Source organism: Salvelinus fontinalis, chromosome 29, assembly GCF_029448725.1.
Source record: "Salvelinus fontinalis isolate EN_2023a chromosome 29, ASM2944872v1, whole genome shotgun sequence".
NCBI lineage: Eukaryota > Metazoa > Chordata > Actinopteri > Salmoniformes > Salmonidae > Salvelinus > Salvelinus fontinalis.
Window position 1 is genome coordinate 9,831,100 of NC_074693.1, and position 21,845 is coordinate 9,852,944.

General features: G+C 47.1%; 1 protein-coding gene and 1 long non-coding RNA gene across 20 annotated transcripts in view; one reads left to right on the plus strand and one right to left on the minus strand.

The window, feature by feature from the left end:
- The window catches only part of LOC129827401 (ankyrin repeat and KH domain-containing protein 1-like), a 68,097-nt gene extending 50,629 nt beyond the window's left edge, over positions 1-17,468 (plus strand). For 11 of the 19 annotated variants that reach the window (XM_055888206.1, XM_055888208.1, XM_055888218.1 and 8 more), the window contains exons 29-38: positions 232-533; positions 749-901; positions 1,253-1,402; positions 3,881-5,390; positions 7,077-7,257; positions 8,852-8,977; positions 9,141-9,386; positions 9,696-9,877; positions 16,494-16,658; positions 16,754-17,468. In XM_055888206.1, the coding sequence (XP_055744181.1) occupies positions 232-533; positions 749-901; positions 1,253-1,402; positions 3,881-5,390; positions 7,077-7,257; positions 8,852-8,977; positions 9,141-9,386; positions 9,696-9,877; positions 16,494-16,658; positions 16,754-16,804 (3,066 nt within the window). In that variant the 3' untranslated portion in view covers positions 16,805-17,468. The remainder of the gene's footprint in view (positions 1-231; positions 534-748; positions 902-1,252; positions 1,403-3,880; positions 5,391-7,076; positions 7,258-8,851; positions 8,978-9,140; positions 9,387-9,695; positions 9,878-16,493; positions 16,659-16,753) is intronic. The other 8 variants (XM_055888219.1, XM_055888220.1, XM_055888202.1 and 5 more) reach the window with 2 other exon arrangements.
- LOC129827402 (uncharacterized) lies at positions 15,544-16,281 on the minus strand. Its single transcript, XR_008755119.1, has 3 exons — positions 16,056-16,281; positions 15,908-16,007; positions 15,544-15,763 (listed from the first exon to the last, which is right to left on the minus strand). It is a non-coding gene; the product is annotated as an uncharacterized LOC129827402 (long non-coding RNA).
- Positions 17,469-21,845: the final 4,377 nt, after the last annotated feature.

The following is a 21,845-nucleotide window of genomic DNA, read 5'->3' on the forward strand; positions in this document are numbered from 1 at the left end:
AATCCCCATGATTTTGGAATGAGCTGTTAGACGAGCAGGTGTCCACATACTGCTGGTCATGACTGTAAAATATAATGTAGCTAAATTCAAGGACGAGTGAAGTCAGTGTTTTTTTTTTTTTTTCCTGAGGCTGTAAATACATACACATTTCCTTTCAAAATTCTACCGTCTCAAACAGTCAAAGCAAGTCAATCAAGGTGTCTAATCAGTGATAATTCCATCTCTGTCCAGCAGGTGGTGCTGGCACAGCACAAGGCAAACCAGATCCATGGGGAGCCGCGGGGCGGGGCTGGGGGTGCAGGGGGCACCAGCGACTCAGACCCCCTGGACAGCACCGACTGTGCCAGTGAGAGTAGCAGCAGTGGGGGCAAGAGCCAGGAGCTCAACTTCCTCCCTGACCTCTCCTCTTCCTCCTCTTCCTCTTCCTCCTCTTCGTCCTCGGGCCCCTCTCACAGCCTGCAGCCAGGCCCAGAGAAGAGACACTGTCCTCAGCTACACCCAGTCACCGTCTCCATCTCCAAACCTACACAGAAGTGAGTGATCTGCAGCACCTTTGGTTTGAGTTAGAAGTGTAGTTTTCCTAAAGGAGCTGGTCAAGCACCACCAATCACACAGAACAGTACATTTCTAATACAAGTACGTAGTTAAAAACAGCAACCATATTCATTGTGAATCTGACCTTTTATCCCTTTCTCTCTCTCTCCCCCCACATCTCGCCCGCTCCCCCTCTGTCCCTCCCCCCTCTCAGAGCTCCAGACATGAGTGAGTTGACCCCCAGCAGCTCTGTACCGTCTCAGTTTAAGACCATGTTGCTACCCGTCACATCCTCCAACAGCAAGAGCCTCACCAGCCCCAAGAGGGGACAGAAAAGAGAGGAGGGTTGGAAGGAGGTGGTGAGACGGTGGGTAGACACACGCACCATCCATAAAATCCATCTGGAAATGCTTCAAGTTAATCTATAGGTCATTTTAGGCCAGTGGTTCCCAACCTTTTTCAGTTACTGTACCACTAATTGAATTTTGCTCTGCCTGGAGTACCCCTGAAGTACCCCCTCATGTATATTTTACCAGTAGGCCTATGGTCTCATGAGTCTTCTCAAGTCCCCCCTGTGGATAGGACAGGTACCCTTGGTTGGGAACCACTGTTTTAGTCAATGAGGAAAAGTAAGTTGTCAGGCCTGTGGCTCCCCATGGATCTTGTGCTTTGGCCCGGTTCTAAACCCCATATGAATCTCTCTCTCTCCGGGCTGCAGGTCCAAGAAGCTGTCGGTCCCGGCCTCGGTGGTGTCGAGGATCATGGGTAGAGGAGGCTGCAACATCACAGCTATACAGGACGTGACGGGAGCACACATCGATGTGGACAAGCAGAAAGACAAGAACGGAGAGAGAATGATCACCATCAGGTAGGGACAGGGAGGGCCCTCTGGTGGCAGCAGCCAACTATTACACCAGTCAGCAGAGTAGAGAACTGAACAGGAGGAAAGCAGAGAAAAGGGTAATAGCTATGCGTTGATTTATCTGAGTCAGGTTTTCCCAAACAACCAGGGGTATGCGCAATGCCGTCGGGGGTACCTCAAATAAAAATGTGATTCACTTAAAAATAAACAAAATAAACAATATGTTAATATTTTCCAACGGGGCTATACATTTGGGTGATTTTTTTTTTCTTCTCTCGCCTGAGTAGCCTCGTTTCACTGGCAAAAATAAAATTTAAACCATCTAGTGTTCAGCGAAATAACAACAGTGTCAAATACAGGTAGCCTAGTCAAATAATTAACATCCACTCACATAAACCGTTACTCTCTCGCGGGAAACCTTCACTTGCGCAGACATTTAGAAACAAAACATGACAATTTGAAGAATAAGCCACGGAAGCGTCTTATATGGTGAGCTACTGAGTGGCTAGGACAGGCAAGCCCCATACTATAGTGGATGACTTAATTCTTCCTGCTGCCGCGGATATGGCTGGGACAATGCTGGGGGTAAAGGACAAAAAAACGATACAGACAATGCCTTCATCAAACAACACTTTTTCACAATGTATCAGTGACATGGCAGGTGATGTTTTGAAACAAGTGCTGGTTTGCATACACGCCAGTGAATTCTATGCGTACAGCTGGATGAGTCAGACGTGGCGGGCCTGGCACAGCTCCTGGTATATGTACTTTACGTTTATGGGGGGTCAATTAAGGAAGACATCCTCTTCTGCAAACCACTGGAAACCAGGACAACAAAGGACATTTTTAAAGTACTGGACAGCTTTGTGACATCAGATGGACTTTGGTGGTCAAGATGTGTTTGTGTCTGTATTGGTGGCGCAAAAGTCATGACAGGGAGACATATTGGAGTGGTAAAGCGCGTGCAAGCAGTTGCTCCCAACACCACTTGGGTACACTGCAGCATCCACCAAGAGGCTCTTACTGCCAAGGGAATGCCTGACAGCTTGGACACTACAGTGAAAATGGTTTACTTTGTTAAATCAAGACCCCTGAACTCTCGTGTATTTTCTGCATTATGCAATGATATGGGCAGCGACCATGTAACGCTTTTACAACATACTGAAGTGCGCTGGTTAGCAAGGGGCAAAGTTTTGGCAGGTGTTTTTGAATTGAGAGACGAGCTTAAAGTTTTCTTTACTGACCATAATTTTCACTTGTCTCACTGCCTGCACGATGACGAGTTTCTCACGACTGGCCTATCTGGGTGATGTTTTGTCTCGCCTGAATGATCTGAATCTAGGATTACAGGGACTCTCCGCAACTATGTTCAATGTGCGGGACAAAATTGAGGCTATGATTAAGAAGTTGGAGCTCTTCTCTGTTTGTATTAACAAGGACAACACACAGGTCTTCCATCATTGTATGTTGTTTTGTGTGCAAGTTAACTCAAGCTTACGGACAATGTCAAATGTGATATAGTGAAGCACCTGAGTGAGTTGGGTGCGCAATTATGCAGGTACTTTCCCAAAACGGATGACACAAGCAACTGGATTCGTTATCCCTTTCATGCCCTGCCTCCAGTCCACTTACCGATATCTGAACTAGAGAGCCTCATTGAAATTGCAACAAGCGGTTCTGTGAAAATAGAATTGAATCAGAAGCCAGTGCCTGATTTCTGGATAGGGCTGCGCTCAGAGTATCCTGCCTTGGCAAATCACACTAAGACACTGATGGCCTTTGCAACCACGTACCTATGTGAGAGTGGATTCTCGGCCCTCACTAGCATGCAAACTAAATACAGGCACAGACTATTTGGAAAATGATTTTAAGACTGAGACTCTCTCCAATACAACCCAACATTGCAGAGTTATGTGCATCCTTTCAAGCACACCCTTCTCATTAACCTGTGGTGAGTTATTCACAATTTTTGATGAACAAATAAGGTTTTATATGTAAGATGGTTAAATAAAGAGAGAAATTATTGTTTGTGCCCTGGTCCTATAAGAGCTCTTTGTCACTTCCCACGAGCTGGGTTATGATGACAACTTACACTCATTGTTATGTTTAATAAATGTATCACATAGTGTGTGTGTGTGGCAGGCTTACAAATGATGGCAAAAAACAACATTTGAGAGTGCGCTGACCCTGGTGCCAGAGGGGTACTCAGCTGGAGGTTGAATGTTTGAAGGGGTACGGGACTATAAAAAGTTTGGGAACCACTGATATGAGTGATTCTACGTATTTAAAAGGTTAATAGCTATGTGTTGATTTATGAGTGTTTCTATGTATTTAAAATGAATGAAGTGTCTAATCAATCCTCCTGCTGTATCTCCAGGAGATCAGTGAAGAGTTGAGATACTGTGATTGGTTGGAACCATGTCCGTGGAATGTGTACATTGTTTTGTGGCCCCTGACCCCTGTGTTGTTGATGGTCCATTCCAGGGGTGGCACAGAGTCGACACGCCACGCAGTCCAGCTGATCAACTCTCTGATCCAGGACCCAGCCAAGGAACTAGAGGACCTCATCCCCAGGAACCACATCAGGGCCCCAGGCTCCAAGATCACCTCAGCCCCCTTCCCCACCCCCACTGGGGCTAACCTTAACCTCACCATCGGGGCCAAGGCCCTGGGCTCCCTGGTCACGTCCTCTGGGGTCTCCTTCCAGTCCTCTTCCTCTCAGACAGGGGGTAAGATGGGTAAGGGTCTGTCTGGGGTGAGACAGCCCTTCCCCGTGTCTCTCCCCCTGGCCTACGCCCATCCCCAGCTGGCCCTCCTGGCAGCCCAGACCATGCATCAGATCAGGCTCCCCAGGCTGCCCATGGCCCAGTTTGGTGGGACCTTCTCCCCTGCCGCCAGCACCTGGGGCCCGTTCCCGGTGCGGCCGCTGAGTCCCGGTAGCGCCAACAGCTCCCCCAAACACAACGGTGGTAGTAGTGGTAACAACCAGCCCAGATCCAATTTGTCTAGTCATAATGATCACAATAACACATCATCCACGGGCTCCTCTGTCTCCAGTCCTAGTGCCTCTAACAGTCAGACAGCTACGACTACAGGGTCACCTCACATCCCTAACCCCCCTCATGGGGCCCAGGCCCAACCCAGTGCCCCCACCCCTTCCTCAGTCAGGAAACAGCTGTTCACCTCTGACCCCAAGCACACAGGGGTCAACTCTGTCTCCATGGTTACTGCCACCACTGTCAGTAGTAGTAGTAGTCACTCAGTGAGAGGTACAGGGTCTCCCGCCCACCAACACACGGGCTTAATGGCTACGTACGCCCCTAACACTCCTCATCCCCAGGTCGCACCCATCTCACAGCCCACGAAGTCACCCCCCAGCGCCCCCACTGCTCCCCCAGGCAAGGAGAAGCTGACTCCCTCCCTCTCTCAGGAGGCCCAGCTCGTCTCAGTCAACATTGTGGTTAGTTCAGGTGGTTTCACCGCCCCTGCCATGGCTGCCCCCTCCAAACCTGAGCCCCGCCAGCAACAGCACCAACCCCCTCCTCCCCTAACCTCCACCACCTCATCAGACCCCCCTCCACCTCTCCTGCCTCTTCAGTCCAGCTCCCACCTCCCCCCATCCTCCTCCGCCCTCTCACACAAACACCCCAACAGCACCGTACCCCACTTCTCGGCTCCCGCTCCCCGCATCTCACACCGCATGCAGCCCCCGACAGGGCCCTACTATCAACACCCCAACCAGCAGCAGCAACAACAACAACCGTTCCTACCCCACAACACACAGCAACAACATGAGCACCCCAAACAGAAGCTTCCCCAGGCGTCCCAGCCCACCTCCATGCCCCCTCAGCCCCAGTCCTCCATGGGTCTGATGAACGGCTCTCAGATGCAGCAGCAGGTCCATGGTGGGGCCAAGCCCCAGCAGATGCCCCCTAACTTCGGCCCTGCAGCCCTCTTCAACCATTTCAGCAGCATGTTCGACAACAACAACCAGGTGGGTGCCACTATTTTTATTATCCACAGAAAAACATTTTATTACAATAGAGCAGGGCTCTCCAACCCCGTTCCTGGAGGTTTTAACTCCAACCCCGTTCCTGGAGGTTTTAACTCCAACCCCGTTCCTGGAGGTTTTAACTCCAACCCCGTTCCTGGAGGTTTTAACTCCAACCCCGTTCCTGGAGTGATACCATCCAGTAGGTTTTAACTCCAACCCTAATCTAGCGTACCTGATTCTAATAATAACTTGGGTTGGAGGGAACACCTACAGAAAGGTATCTCTCCAGGAACGGGGTTGGAGTTGAAACCTACAGAAGGCTATCTCTCCGGGAACGGGGTTGGAGTTGAAACCTACAGGAGGGTATCTCTCCGGGAACGGGGTTGTAGTTGAAACCTACAGGAGGGTATCTCTCCGGGAACAGGGTTGTAGTTGAAACCTACAGGAGGGTATCTCTCCGGGAACAGGGTTGGAGTTGAAACCTACAGGAGGATATCTCTCCGGGAACAGGGTTGGAGTTGAAACCTACAGGAGGGTATCTCTCCGGGAACAGGGTTGGAGTTGAAACCTACAGGAGGATATCTCTCCGGGAACGGGGTTGGAGTTGAAACCTACAGGAGGGTATCTCTCCGGGAACAGGTTTGGAGTTGAAACCTACAGGAGGGTATCTCTCCGGGAACAGGGTTGGAGTTGAAACCTACAGGAGGGTATCTCTCCGGGAACGGGGTTGTAGTTGAAACCTACAGGAGGATATCTCTCCGGGAACAGGGTTGGAGTTGAAACCTACAGGAGGGTATCTCTCCGGGAACAGGGTTGGAGTTGAAACCTACAGGAGGGTATCTCTCCGGGAACAGGGTTGGAGTTGAAACCTACAGGAGGGTATCTCTCCGGGAACGGGGTTGTAGTTGAAACCTACAGAAGGGTATCTCTCCAGGAACAGGGTTGGAGTTGAAACCTACAGGAGGGTATCTCTCCGGGAACAGGGTTGGAGTTGAAACCTACAGGAGGGTATCTCTCCGGGAACGGGGTTGTAGTTGAAACCTACAGAAGGGTATCTCTCCAGGAACAGGGTTGGAGTTGAAACCTACAGAAGGGTATCTCTCCAGGAACAGGGTTGGAGTTGAAACCTACAGAAGGGTATCTCTCCAGGAACAGGGTTGGAGTTGAAACCTACAGAAGGGTATCTCTCCAGGAACAGGGTTGGAGTTGAAACCTACAGAAGGGTATCTCTCCAGGAACAGGGTTGGAGTTGAAACCTACAGGAGGATATCTCTCCAGGAACAGGGTTGGAGTTGAAACCTACAGGAAGGTATCTCTCCAGGAACAGGGTTGGAGTTGAAACCTACAGGAAGGTATCTCTCCAGGAACAGGGTTGTAGTTGAAACCTACAGAAGGGTATCTCTCCAGGAACAGGGTTGGAGTTGAAACCTACAGGAAGGTATCTCTCCAGGAACAGGGTTGTAGTTGAAACCTACAGAAGGGTATCTCTCCAGGAACAGGGTTGGAGTTGAAACCTACAGGAAGGTATCTCTCCAGGAACAGGGTTGGAGTGTAAACCTACAGGAGGGTATCTCTCCAGGAACAGGGTTGGAGAGCCCTGTCATAGAGTAACAACATGTTTAAAGGTTGTGACCTGAACGTCAGTGCCTGTGCCCCAGTTGCTCACTAACCACTTGTCTCTATTAGGTGGGTAACAACCAGGTGTGGGGTGCGTGCCACCTCCCTGCCCGCTCCCCTCCTGAGCAGCAGTATTCTGCCCCCCCAGCCTACATGGGCCAGATGGATGGCATGATGGCCCCTCCTCCAGACAGCTCCAAGGCCCCTGGGTACCGCTCTGCCTCACAGAGGATGGTCAACAGTCCTATTGGTAAAAGAAAGGGACATTTTAGATGTATTTATTTGACTTTGTTTGATTTTTTTTTTTTTTACCAGGTAAAACCCATTGAGGTTAAAAACCTCTTTTGTGAGAGCGACCTGGCAAGAAGGCAAAACAGGGAAATAGCAGCGTGTCCATAAAACATTACAGAAAAATACAGTATACACACAAAAGACAAAGTGTCACAAGTTACAAACACAATTGAATATTAGAAACAACTGCAGTTGTCACAAAGTGTTGTCGATCAGAGTCTTAAAAACAGGCAAGGACACTACCTCCCCTAACTTTACAAACTTCTGAAGCATGTTCCAGGATGAAGGGGCATTATGGGAAAAAGATTGCTTCCCCATCTCAGTTCTAGCCTTAGGAACAGACAAGGACAGCAGCAGAACTAAGACTTTATTGAGTGACTGATCTGGTCAGTAAGGAACAGAGATACAAAGGGAGTTATCATCAATGCTTTGTACAAACAAGTGTACCAGTGTTTTAGCCTCCTAGTGGAGAGAGAGGTCCATTGCATACAGATCACAGTGATGGGTGAGTGATCTATCATTGGTAATAGATCTTAAAGCACCATGATACACTGTGTCCAGAGTTTAAGGTACGTGCTGAGGCCTGCATATAGACAATATCACCATAATCCAGCACAGATTGATTTATTTTTTAAGTGCTTTGAACAACATCCTTTCAGACTAACATTGAAAAGCAAGATTTGTTCCTGAAATAGAAACCCAATTTCAACTTCAGTTTCTTGGTCAACCTTACGCCCCAAACTCTCTCCCTGTCTTACAGCTCTTAGTTTGACCAGCTATGCTACCAGAACAGTTGAAGTCAGAAATGTACATACACCTTAGCCAAATACATTTAAACTCTGTTCTTCACAATTCTTGACATTTAATCCTAGTAAAAGTTAGTTAGGATCACCACTTGATTTTAAGAATGTGAAATGTCAGAATAATAGAGTGATTTATTTCAGCTTTTATTTCTTTCATCACATTCCCAGTGGGTCAGAAGTTTACATACACTCAACTAGTGTTTGGTAGCATTCCCTTTAAATTGTTTAACTTGGGTCAAATGTTTTGGGTAGTCTTCCACAAGCTTCTCACAATAAGTTGGGTGAATTTTGTCCCATTCCTCCTGACAGAGCTGGTGTAACTGAATCAGGTTTGTGGCCTCCTTGCTTGCACTCAGTTCTGCCCACAAATTTTCTATAGGTGCTGTTGGGCAGCATCTAAAGCCATGACTTCCTATTCTGGAATTTTCCAAAGCTGTTTAAAGGCCCAGTCAACTTAGTGTATGTAAACTTCTGACCCACTGGAATTGTAATACAGTGAATTATAAGTGAAATAATCTGTCTGTAAACAATTGTTGGAAAGATTACTTGTGTCATGCACAAAGTAGATGTCCTAACTGACTTGTCAAAACTATAGTTTGTTAACAAGAAATTTGTGGAGTGGTTGAAATACGAGTTTTAATGACTCCAACCTAAGTGTATGTAAACTTCCGACTTCACTTGTATGTCTTGTAGTCCAGTCTACCTGCAATCTATAGGCCTCTTAACTCTCTCTCCTCTCTCCGTATGTAGCTTTGACCAGCTATGCTACCAGTATGTCTGGTAGTCCAGTCTATCTACACGGCCCAGCAGCTGTGGGCACCCCCTCCTTCAGCAGACAGCACTTCTCCCCGCACCCCTGGAGCGCTTCCACATCAGGTACTTACACAGATGTGTGAAAATGAATCTAATGGCCATGAAGCTTATTTTCCAGGAATTCAACACACAGAACATACATTATTTAACTAATACAATTGAAGAGATTTTTGCTTAACTGTGTTTTAGACTCAAAACCCTAACCTTTAACCTCTCATCTCCCCAGGCGAGTCCCAGGCGGTGCCCCCTCCCTCCACGGCGTCGTCGTCTGGCCCCGTGGCGCCCCCTCCCCACCAGGGCAAGCAGGGCCAGGGCAGCAGCCAGCAGGACAGGAAGGTGCCTCCTCCCATCGGTACAGAGAGGCTGGCGAGGATCAGACAGACCACCGTCAACCCTCCTCTCCTCCAGACCTCCTACACCGCTCCTGTAGGACAGGGAGGCATATGGTCCTTCGGAGTCGGCAGCGCTTCGGGTGAGTAGTCACACACATACCAGACACACACACACACACACACACATACCAGACACACACGACACACACATACCAGACACACACGACACACACACAACCTCTAACCCACGCTGGTCTCTCCATTCCCAATGTCTTACTGCCCTGATATACAGCTGATGGCTATACACACACCCCTTCACGCATACCCCCCATTTCTGTCTCTGTCCTCCCCTCTCCCTCGCACACACCCCGTTTCGGTCTCTCACCTCCCGTCCCCCTCGCACACACCCTGTTTCTCTGTGTCTTACCTCCCGTCTCCCTCACCTCTAGAAGCCATGTCAGGTTGGTCTCAGCCCCTGATGGGCAGTCACGTGATCCACCCTGGGTTACAGGCGGACCACACCTTCTCCCAGTACCAGCCCATGGAGCAGGACGACACGGGCATCTCTAACCCCGCTAACTACCACCAGCAACACATCAACCACCCCAACAACTACATGGACTTCCCCAAGGTAACACACACATGAAGTATATCATCACCTCAAATGGCCATTCCTCTTTTTGTCTGTGTCTCCAGGGTAACAAGACCATGTTAATATACTGTAGTTAGTGGACCTGGTTCTACCAGGGTAGGACCATGTTAATATACTGTAGTTAGTGGACCTGGTTCTACCAGGGTAGGACCATGTTAATATACTGTAGTTAGTGGACCTGGTTCTACCAGGGTAGGACCATGTTAATATACTGTAGTTAGTGGACCTGGTTTGTCTCCAGGGTAGGACCATGTTAATATACTGTAGTTAGTGGACCTGGTTGTACCAGGGTAGGACCATGTTAATATACTGTAGTTAGTGGACCTGGTTCTACCAGGGTAGGACCATGTTAATATACTGTAGTTAGTGGACCTGGTTTGACTCCAGGGTAGGACAATGTTAATATACTGTAGTTAATGGACCTGGTTTGACTCCAGGGTAGGACCATGTTAATATACTGTAGTTAGTGGATCTGGTTCTACCAGGGTAGGACCATGTTAATATACTGTAGTTAGTGGACCTGGTTCTACCAGGGTAGGACCATGTTAATATACTGTAGTTAGTGGACCTGGTTCTACCAGGGTAGGACCATGTTAATATACTGTAGTTAGTGGACCTGGTTCTACCAGGGTAGGACCATGTTAATATACTGTAGTTAGTGGACCTGGTTCTACCAGGGTAGGACCATGTTAATATACTGTAGTTAGTGGACCTGGTTCTACCAGGGTAGGACCATGTTAATATACTGTAGTTAGTGGACCTGGTTCTACCAGGGTAGGACCATGTTAATATACTGTAGTTAGTGGACCTGGTTCTACCAGGGTAGGACCATGTTAATATACTGTAGTTAGTGGACCTGGTTCTACCAGGGTAGGACCATGTTAATATACTGTAGTTAGTGGACCTGGTTCTACCAGGGTAGGACCATGTTAATATACTGTAGTTAGTGGACCTGGTTCTACCAGGGTAGGACCATGTTAATATACTGTAGTTAGTGGACCTGGTTCTACCAGGGTAGGACCATGTTAATATACTGTAGTTAGTGGACCTGGTTTGACTCTAGGGTAGGACCATGTTAATATACTGTAGTTAGTGGACCTGGTTTGACTCTAGGGTAGGACCATGTTAATATACTGTAGTTAGTGGACCTGGTTGTACCAGGGTAGGACCATGTTAATATACTGTAGTTAGTGGACCTGGTTGTACCAGGGTAGGACCATGTTAATATACTGTAGTTAGTGGACCTGGTTGTACCAGGGTAGGACCATGTTAATATACTGTAGTTAGTGGACCTGGTTTGACTCCAGGGTAGGACCATGTTAATATACTGTAGTTAGTGGACCTGGTTTGACTCCAGGGTAGGACCATGTTAATATACTGTAGTTAGTGGACCTGGTTCTACCAGGGTAGGACCATGTTAATATACTGTAGTTAGTGGACCTGGTTTGACTCCAGGGTAGGACCATGTTAATATACTGTAGTTAGTGGACCTGGTTTGACTCCAGGGTAGGACCATGTTAATATACTGTAGTTAGTGGACCTGGTTTGACTCCAGGGTAGGACCATGTTAATATACTGTAGTTAGTGGACCTGGTTTGACTCCAGGGTAGGACCATGTTAATATACTGTAGTTAGTGGACCTGGTTTGACTCCAGGGTAGGACCATGTTAATATACTGTAGTTAGTGGACCTGGTTTGACTCCAGGGTAGGACCATGTTAATATACTGTAGTTAGTGGACCTGGTTTGACTCCAGGGTAGGACCATGTTAATATACTGTAGTTAGTGGACCTGGTTTGACTCCAGGGTAGGACCATGTTAATATACTGTAGTTAGTGGACCTGGTTTGACTCCAGGGTAGGACCATGTTAATATACTGTAGTTAGTGGACCTGGTTCTACCAGGGTAGGACCGTGTTAATATACTGTAGTTAGTGGACCTGGTTCTACCAGGGTAGGACCATGTTAATATACTGTAGTTAGTGGACCTGGTTTGACTCCAGGGTAGGACCCTGTTAATATACTGTAGTTAGTGGACCTGGTTTGACTCCAGGGTAGGACCATGTTAATATACTGTAGTTAGTGGAGCTGGTTTGACTCCAGGGTAGGACCATGTTAATATACTGTAGTTAGTGGACCTGGTTTGACTCCAGGGTAGGACCATGTTAATATACTGTAGTTAGTGGACCTGGTTTGACTCCAGGGTAGGACCATGTTAATATACTGTAGTTAGTGGACCTGGTTTGACTCCAGGGTAGGACCATGTTAATATACTGTAGTTAGTGGACCTGGTTTGACTCCAGGGTAGGACCATGTTAGTATACTGTAGTTAGTGGACCTGGTTTGACTCCAGGGTAGGACCATGTTAGTATACTGTAGTTAGTGGACCTGGTTTGACTCCAGGGTAGGACCATGTTAGTATACTGTAGTTAGTGGACCTGGTTTGACTCCAGGGTAGGACCATGTTAATATACTGTAGTTAGTGGACCTGGTTTGACTCCAGGGTAGGACCATGTTAATATACTGTAGTTAGTGGACCTGGTTCTACCAGGGTAGGACCATGTTAATATACTGTAGTTAGTGGACCTGGTTCTACCAGGGTAGGACCATGTTAATATACTGTAGTTAGTGGACCTGGTTTGTCTCCAGGGTAGGACCATGTTAATATACTGTAGTTAGTGGACCTGGTTGTACCAGGGTAGGACCATGTTAATATACTGTAGTTAGTGGACCTGGTTCTACCAGGGTAGGACCATGTTAATATACTGTAGTTAGTGGACCTGGTTTGACTCCAGGGTAGGACAATGTTAATATACTGTAGTTAATGGACCTGGTTTGACTCCAGGGTAGGACCATGTTAATATACTGTAGTTAGTGGATCTGGTTCTACCAGGGTAGGACCATGTTAATATACTGTAGTTAGTGGACCTGGTTCTACCAGGGTAGGACCATGTTAATATACTGTAGTTAGTGGACCTGGTTCTACCAGGGTAGGACCATGTTAATATACATTTAAGTCATTTAGCAGACGCTCTTATCCAGAGCGACTTACAAATTGGTGCATTCACCTTATGACATCCAGTGGAACAGCCACTTTACAATAGTGCATCTAGATCATTTTAAGGGGGGGGGGGGGGGGGGGGCAGAAGGATTGCTTTATCCTAGGTATTCCTTGAAGAGGTGGGGTTTCAGGTGTCTCCGGAAGGTGGTGATTGACTCCGCTGTCCTGGCGTCGTGAGGGAGTTTGTTCCACCATTGGGGTGCCAGAGCAGCGAACAGTTTTGACTGGGCTGAGCGGGAACTGTACTTCCTCAGTGGTAGGGAGGCGAGCAGGCCAGAGGTGGATGAACGCAGTGCCCTTGTTTGGGTGTAGGGCCTGATCAGAGCCTGAAGGTACTGAGGTGCCGTTCCCCTCACAGCTCCGTAGGCAAGCACCATGGTCTTGTAGCGGATGCGAGCTTCAACTGGAAGCCAGTGGAGAGAGCGGAGGAGCGGGGTGACGTGAGAGAACTTGGGAAGGTTGAACACCAGACGGGCTGCGGCGTTCTGGATGAGTTGTAGGGGTTTAATGGCACAGGCAGGGAGCCCAGCCAACAGCGAGTTGCAGTAATCCAGACGGGAGATGACAAGTGCCTGGATTAGGACCTGCGCCGCTTCCTGTGTGAGGCAGGGTCGTACTCTGCGGATGTTGTAGAGCATGAACCTACAGGAACGGGCCACCGCCTTGATGTTGGTGGAGAACGACAGGGTGTTGTCCAGGATCACGCCAAGGTTCTTAGCGCTCTGGGAGGAGGACACAATGGAGTTGTCAACCGTGATGGCGAGATCATGGAACGGACAGTCCTTCCCCGGGAGGAAGAGCAGCTCCGTCTTGCCGAGGTTCAGCTTGAGGTGGTGATCCGTCATCCACACTGATATGTCTGCCAGACATGCAGAGATGCGATTCGCCACCTGGTCATCAGAAGGGGGAAAGGAGAAGATTAATTGTGTGTCGTCTGCATAGCAATGATAGGAGAGACCATGTGAGGTTATGACAGAGCCAAGTGACTTGGTGTATAGCGAGAATAGGAGAGGGCCTAGAACAGAGCCCTGGGGGACACCAGTGGTGAGAGCGCGTGGTGAGGAGACAGATTCTCGCCACGCCACCTGGTAGGAGCGACCTGTCAGGTAGGACGCAATCCAAGCGTGGGCCGCGCCGGAGATGCCCAACTCGGAGAGGGTGGAGAGGAGGATCTGATGGTTCACGGTATCGAAGGCAGCCGATAGGTCTAGAAGGATGAGAGCAGAGGAGAGAGAGTTAGCTTTAGCAGTGCGGAGCGCCTCCGTGATACAGAGAAGAGCAGTCTCAGTTGAGTGACTAGTCTTGAAACCTGACTGATTTGGATCAAGAAGGTCATTCTGAGAGAGATAGCAGGAGAGCTGGCCAAGGACGGCACGTTCAAGAGTTTTGGAGAGAAAAGAAAGAAGGGATACTGGTCTGTAGTTGTTGACATCGGAGGGATCGAGTGTAGGTTTTTTCAGAAGGGGTGCAACTCTCGCTCTCTTGAAGACGGAAGGGACGTAGCCAGCGGTCAGGGATGAGTTGATGAGCGAGGTGAGGTAAGGTAGAAGGTCTCCGGAAATGGTCTGGAGAAGAGAGGAGGGGATAGGGTCAAGCGGGCAGGTTGTTGGGCGGCCGGCCGTCACAAGACGCGAGATTTCATCTGGAGAGAGAGGGGAGAAAGAGGTCAAAGCACAGGGTTGGGCAGTGTGAGCAGAACCAGCGGTGTCGTTTGACTTAGCAAACGAGGATCGGATGTCGTCGACCTTCTTTTCAAAATGGTTGACGAAGTCGTCTGCAGAGAGGGAGGAGGGGGGGGGGGGGGAGGAGGATTCAGGAGGGAGGAGAAGGTGGCAAAGAGCTTCCTAGGGTTAGAGGCAGATGCTTGGAATTTAGAGTGGTAGAAAGTGGCTTTAGCAGCAGAGACAGAAGAGGAAAATGTAGAGAGGAGGGAGTGAAAGGATGCCAGGTCCGCAGGGAGGCGAGTTTTCCTCCATTTCCGCTCGGCTGCCCGGAGCCCTGTTCTGTGAGCTCGCAATGAGTCGTCGAGCCACGGAGCGGGAGGGGAGGACCGAGCCGGCCTGGAGGATAGGGGACATAGAGAGTCAAAGGATGCAGAAAGGGAGGAGAGGAGGGTTGAGGAGGCAGAATCAGGAGATAGGTTGGAGAAGGTTTGGGCAGAGGGAAGAGATGATAGGATGGAAGAGGAGAGAGTAGCGGGGGAGAGAGAGCGGAGGTTGGGACGGCGCGATACCATCCGAGTAGGGGCAGTGTGGGAAGTGTTGGATGAGAGCGAGAGGGAAAAGGATACAAGGTAGTGGTCGGAGACTTGGAGGGGAGTTGCAATGAGGTTAGTGGAAGAACAGCATCTAGTAAAGATGAGGTCAAGCGTATTGCCTGCCTTGTGAGTAGGGGGGGAAGGTGAGAGGGTGAGGTCAAAAGAGGAGAGGAGTGGAAAGAAGGAGGCAGAGAGGAATGAGTCAAAGGTAGACATGGGGAGGTTAAAGTCACTCAGAACTGTGAGAGGTGAGCCGTCCTCAGGAAAGGAGCTTATCAAGGCATCAAGCTCATTGATGAACTCTCCAAGGGAACCTGGAGGGCGATAAATGATAAGGATGTTAAGCTTGAAAGGGCTGGTAACTGTGACAGCATGGAATTCAAAGGAGGCGATAGACAGATGGGTAAGGGGAGAAAGAGAGAATGACCTGTATACTGTAGTTAGTGGACCTGGTTTGACTCCAGGGTAGGACCATGTTAATATACTGTAGTTAGTGGACCTGGTTTGACTCCAGGGTAGGACCATGTTAATATACTGTAGTTAGTGGACCTGGTTGTACCAGGGTAGGACCATGTTAATATACTGTAGTTAGTGGACCTGGTTCTACCAGGGTAGGACCATGTTAATATACTGTAGTTAGTGGACCTGGTTCTACCAGGGTAGGACCATGTTAATATACTGTAGTTAGTGGACCTGGTTTGACTCCAGGGTAGGACCATGTTAATATACTGTAGTTAGTGGACCTGGTTTGACTCCAGGGTAGGACCATGTTAATATACTGTAGTTAGTGGACCTGGTTCTACCAGGGTAGGACCATGTTAATATACTGTAGTTAGTGGACCTGGTTTGACTCCAGGGTAGGACCATGTTAATATACTGTAGTTAGTGGACCTGGTTTGACTCCAGGGTAGGACCATGTCAATATACTGTAGTTAGTGGACCTGGTTTGACTCCAGGGTAGGACCATGTTAATAAACTGTAGTTAGTGGACCTGGTTTGACTCCAGGGTAGGACCATGTTAATATACTGTAGTTAGTGGACCTGGTTTGACTCCAGGGTAGGACCATGTTAATATACTGTAGTTAGTGGACCTGGTTCTACCAGGGTAGGACCATGTTAATATACTGTAGTTAGTGGACCTGGTTCTACCAGGGTAGGACCATGTTAATATACTGTAGTTAGTGGACCTGGTCTACCAGGGTAGGACCATGTTAATATACTGTAGTTAGTGGACCTGGTTGTGATGTGTATTAATAACATTGTTGTCATTATACACTAGGGTATGGCCATGTCGATGTATGGAGGGACCATGCTGCCCCCCAACCCCCCTATGGGAGAGGGTCCAGGGGGGGCCATGTTCAACGGGCTGCACGCTGCCGACCCTGCATGGAGCCCCATCATCAAGGTTGTCCCCAACAACGCAGACAACACCGACCCACAGCAGGTGAGACTTTATCCACACACCACACACACACACACACACAGTTCTTTGCTAATGAAATTTCCTCTCTCTCTCTCTCTCTTCCTCTTCTCGTTCAGGTGTGGCCTGGGACCTGGCCTCCTCATGTGCACCTGAACCACGTCAACTAGCCAGCCGACATCGACAGCAATCAAACACACACCCACATCACACACACCACAAACATGAATTTAATTTCCAACTGACAACAAAACCCTGATGAGACAACAAAAACGAACAGACTTGTATAACATGTTAACTTTAGTAGAGAACGGAGAGAAAGGCAGAGTTTGAAGAATTGGAGAGAAATTATCTTGACACCGTTCTTTAATGTGCCTAACTCAAAATAAGAAATATATTACAATTTGAGCGAGGGCTGTTATGGTGGTGGGGTCGGGAGGGAAAATTCTGGGCCCTAATTCAAGTACTGTTGATGTCTGATGAACAACCAAATTGATGGTGACAGCCTGTCCAACAGGCTCCATGCTCTGTGTAGCATAGATGTAGGACTTTGACCCACGTGCAGAGTTGTCGCTCTCCTCAGGGGGAAACCTGAAGAAGGTGATGACGACGGAGCTAATGATACTCAACAACTAGAGGATGATGATTACCTAAAGAGGCAGAGAGGGAAAGAAATCAGAATACCTTTTAGTGGTAAATACATGTATAATTGTTTACATACTAAAAAAGGGTTAAATTGAGAGTACATTTCACGTCGTATAGTGGCTCTACTTTACGTAGCCTGTATTAATGTGAAATATTTACCTTAATATTCAATAAACATATTGATATGTACTTGTGGCGGTGTACCTTTTTGTTTGTGTAGGTAGGGCTTTGTTTTAATTTCACCAAAATGAATAGCATGTTTGACTAGTGAACACAACGTATTGTTATCTTAGAAAACAACATCTGCACAACTCATGGCTCCGACGCGATACATTTAATAAATATTAACATTGACAGCTAATCAAGTGGGAAGGTGGTATTTACCACATATGACAGGGAAAAATCTACTTGAACACACCTCCAACTGGTGATTACTAGTGGGAAATGTGTCTATCATCCCTGAGCTCTGACTTCTCCCACATCGGTGTCCAAATCACTAAGGACTTAAAATGGTTCACACACACAGTCCTGAAGAAGGCGTGATGGCCCCTCAGGAGGTTGAAAAGATTTGGCATGGAACCTCAAAAAGTTATACAGATGCACCATTGAGAGCATCTTGACTGGCTGCATCACCACTTGTTATGGCAACTGCACCGCCCTCGATCACATGGTGCTACAGCGGGTGGTGCGTGCAGCCCAGTACATCACTGGGGCCGAGCTCCCTGCCATCCAAGACCTCTATCAGGCAGTTTGAAAGGAAGGCCTGGAAAATTGTTAGATTCTGCGCTCACCCTTTATTTTTACACTGACACAAAATTTGCTCACACACACACATTCATACTGACAACACAATCATCACACATGCTACTGATGTTCTGTTTATCATATCCTGATACCTACTGACCTTGCCACTATACAGTGCATTTGGAAAGTATTCAGCCCCCTTGACTTTTCCCACATTTTGTTACATTATAGCCTTATTCGAAAATTGATTAAATTGTTTGTTTTCCTCAATCTACACACACTACCACCATAATGACAAAGGAAAAACAGGTTTTTAGAAATGGAGGCACATTTATTCAATTAAAAACTGATCACATTTACATAAGTATTCAGACCCTTTACTCAGTACTTTGATGAAGCACCTTTAGCAGCGATTACAGCCTTCAGTCTTCTTGGGTATGACCCTACAAGCTTGGGACACCTGTATTTGGGAAGTTTCTCCCATTCTTCTCTGTAGATCTTCTCAAGCTCTGTCAGGTTCGATGGGGATAGTTGCTCCACAGCTATTTTCAGGTCTCTCCAGAGATGTTCAGAGAGAGGTTCAAGTCCAGGCTCCGGCTGGGCCACTCAAGGACATTCAGAGACTTGTCCCGAAGCCACTCCTGTGTTGTTTTGGCTGTGTGCTTAGGGTTGTTGTCCTGTTGGAAGGTGAACCGTCGCCCCAGTCTGAGGTCCTGAGCCATCTGGAGCAGGTTTTCATCAAGGATCTCTCTGTACTTTGCTCCGTTCATCTTTCCTTCGATCCTGACTAGTCTCCCAGTCCCTGCCGCTGAAAATCATCCCCACAGCTTGATGTTTCGTCCAGATGTGACGCTTAGCAGTCGGGCCATAGAGTTCAATCTTGGTTTCATCAGACCATAGAATCTTGTTTATTCAGAGTGCTGCAGAGATGGTTGTCCTTCTGGAAGGTTTTCCCATCTCCACAGAGGAACTCTGTCAGTGACCATCGGGTTCTTGGTCACCTCCCTGACCAAGGCCCTTTTCCCTTGATTGCTTAGTTTGGCCGGGCGGCCAGCTATAGGAAGAGTCTTGGTGGTTCCAAACTTCTCAATTTAAGAATGATGGAGGCCACTGTTCTTGGACTTTCAATGCTGCAGACAATTTGTTGGTACCCTTCCCCAGAGCTGTCTTGGAGCTCTACAGACAATTCCTTCGACCTTATGGCCTGGTTTTTGCTCTGACATGCACTGTCAACTGTGGGACCTTATATAGACAGGTGTGTGCCTTTCCAAATCATGTCCAATCAATTTAATTTACAACAGGTGGACACCACAATCAATTTGAAGAAACCTCAAGGATGATCAATGGAAACAGGATGCACGTGAGCTCAATTTCGAGTGTCATAGCAAAGGGTCTGAATACTTATGTAAATAAGTTATTTCTGTTTATTTATTTGCAAAAATGTCTAAACCTGTTTTCGCTTTGTCATTATGGGGTAGTGTGTGTAGATTGAGGGGATACAATTATTTGTATCAATTTTAGAATGAGGCTAACGTAAACATAATGTGGAAAAAGGGAAGGGGTCTGAATACTTTCCGAATGCACTGTAGCTTACTTACTTTCTCATGTTCTTATTTCTGGTGTGTTGTATAGTACTACTGATATTGATTACTGCATTGTTGGGAGAGCTTGCAAGAAAGGCATTTCACTGTACTTGTGCACAAGACAAACTCACCTAAGGAAATTACCTAAAAGCATTTTCAGAAGTTAAATGCAACAACAAAAAAAGCTATCTTAATATAGTTTTTGAACACTTTCATTTGTTTACAAGAATGATAGCTGTACTTTTTAGTTTATGGTTGAAGTAGCTTGTTGCATTATGGGGTAAAAAAAGTGTCTGACCACATGACATTTTCAATAATCATGTTATCAAAGGTCATAAAGTTTTGTCTGCAGTCGACTGGAAGTTTCTGCAGAGACACTTTACCAACTTCATCCTGCAGCCATCACCTGCATTGTGGGAAGCTGTCAACTAATCATTAGGGTGGTCACGTTCGTGTGGGTTAAACAAAGACAAAGACATGACTGAAACAGGAATCAACTTTGCCAGGTTCATGTATATCTGCGTAGCCAGGCGCTAAAATAGACCCGCCTCCCATCTCCTTGTTGGTTTTTAGGAGCATATACCCAGGTGGGTGATTGAAAGATGAACTGAGGTCCACATTCCAGTCAAGTTAGTGGTGGTAATGCACCTTAAAGTTGCTTGCAAACCGCAATATAGTCCGAAGAAGACCGAATGAGAGAGATGACTAGAAACTGACTCGGTTTACCCATTTACATTTAAGTCATTTAGCAGACGCTCTTATCCAGAGCGACTTACAAATTGGTGCATTCACCTTATGACATCCAGTGGAACAGCCACTTTACACCCCTTTGTGGATTAATTGTCAAATTAGAGGATTTTGCATTTCAGGTCAAATAACAAACCAATGTTTATATCCTTGGGCAAATTAGCTAACAACAGCAAGCAAGCTAAATGGACATGAATGTTTCATGGTTTTCGACCTGTCCCAAATTAATATAGGTGGTTCAGAACTTGTTTTGATATTTCAACCTGCGCATCTGGTGTGGATGCACAAAATCAACAGGCGCATAAAGGCGTGTCCGGTCTTTTTCGGCTGTCGCAGATGCACCTCCCCCGAATTCACTCATCGACTTTCGGTTGCTTCCGCCTTACAGTATGTATCAATTGAAGACTATGTCTGCATTCCAAACACTTAAAAGACACACTCTATCCATTCAGTCCTCAAATTAAGTGGACACTTCTGATGACGTTTCATGACGTGTGACGAGTATACACTTGTAGGGTGAGGGAGGAAGGAATGATTTTTAAATGGACCGCCCTTGCCTGGAAATGTGTCACTCGTTCAATCCGCGATGATTGTGTTTTCAGCCACCGGTAGCTTGTGGGTGCTTTATGCGCTACAGTCAATTAGGATTGCATGTCTACTTATATTAACTATATCATTATTAATATACGTCTAATGTATGATAGCTAGCAAATTAATTAGCTAACCAACGTTAGCCTGCCTAGCGGGAACTTCTGGGGTAGGAAAATTGGTTAGATTTTGGAAATTGTAAAAATAAAACAAAAACATTACCTTTTTAAGTGTTTGGAATGCAGCCATTGACTCGTTATAGCTTACAATATCTACTGAATTGGCTGTTGATACCTAGCATGTTTGCGAAGCGGTATAGTAGTGCTAGTTAATGCCGCGTTCACGTACTGGTCGGAAGAAGGAAACTGACATTTTCCGACTTGCTTAATGGTAAAACGTGTATTATACGTTTTTATAACTAAGAACTTATAACTATAACTTTTATAACTAACTTGCCTGTGGGCAAAACAGGCAAGAGCTAGCGAGATCATATTGGCGCGTTCTCGCTACATTTGCAGATTTCCGTTACAGAAGTTCTTCTAAACAACTGCAATTTTTTTAAACTTTGGCGAAGGGTAAAGTCTACAAAACTTTGTCCACTCTGTTCGGCACAGATTGTAATGTTTCATTGATGAAAAAATGTGCAGAATGTCGGCCAACATCCATCTTCTCCCCCTGCCGGACAATGGGCTTCCTCTCACTAGTGAGTGGAAACAGCAAGCAGATGCTTCACATTTATACAGCCATTGAAATATGTAATTACAACCAGTAAGCAAGTCAAACATTTTCTAGTTGCGACTAGCGGCATTGGAGTTTTCTAGTTGCGATATGAACGCGGCATTGGAAATGCGGGTTCCACAGCTATGGCAGGCCACGTCATCGACTGACAAATTGCTATAACATA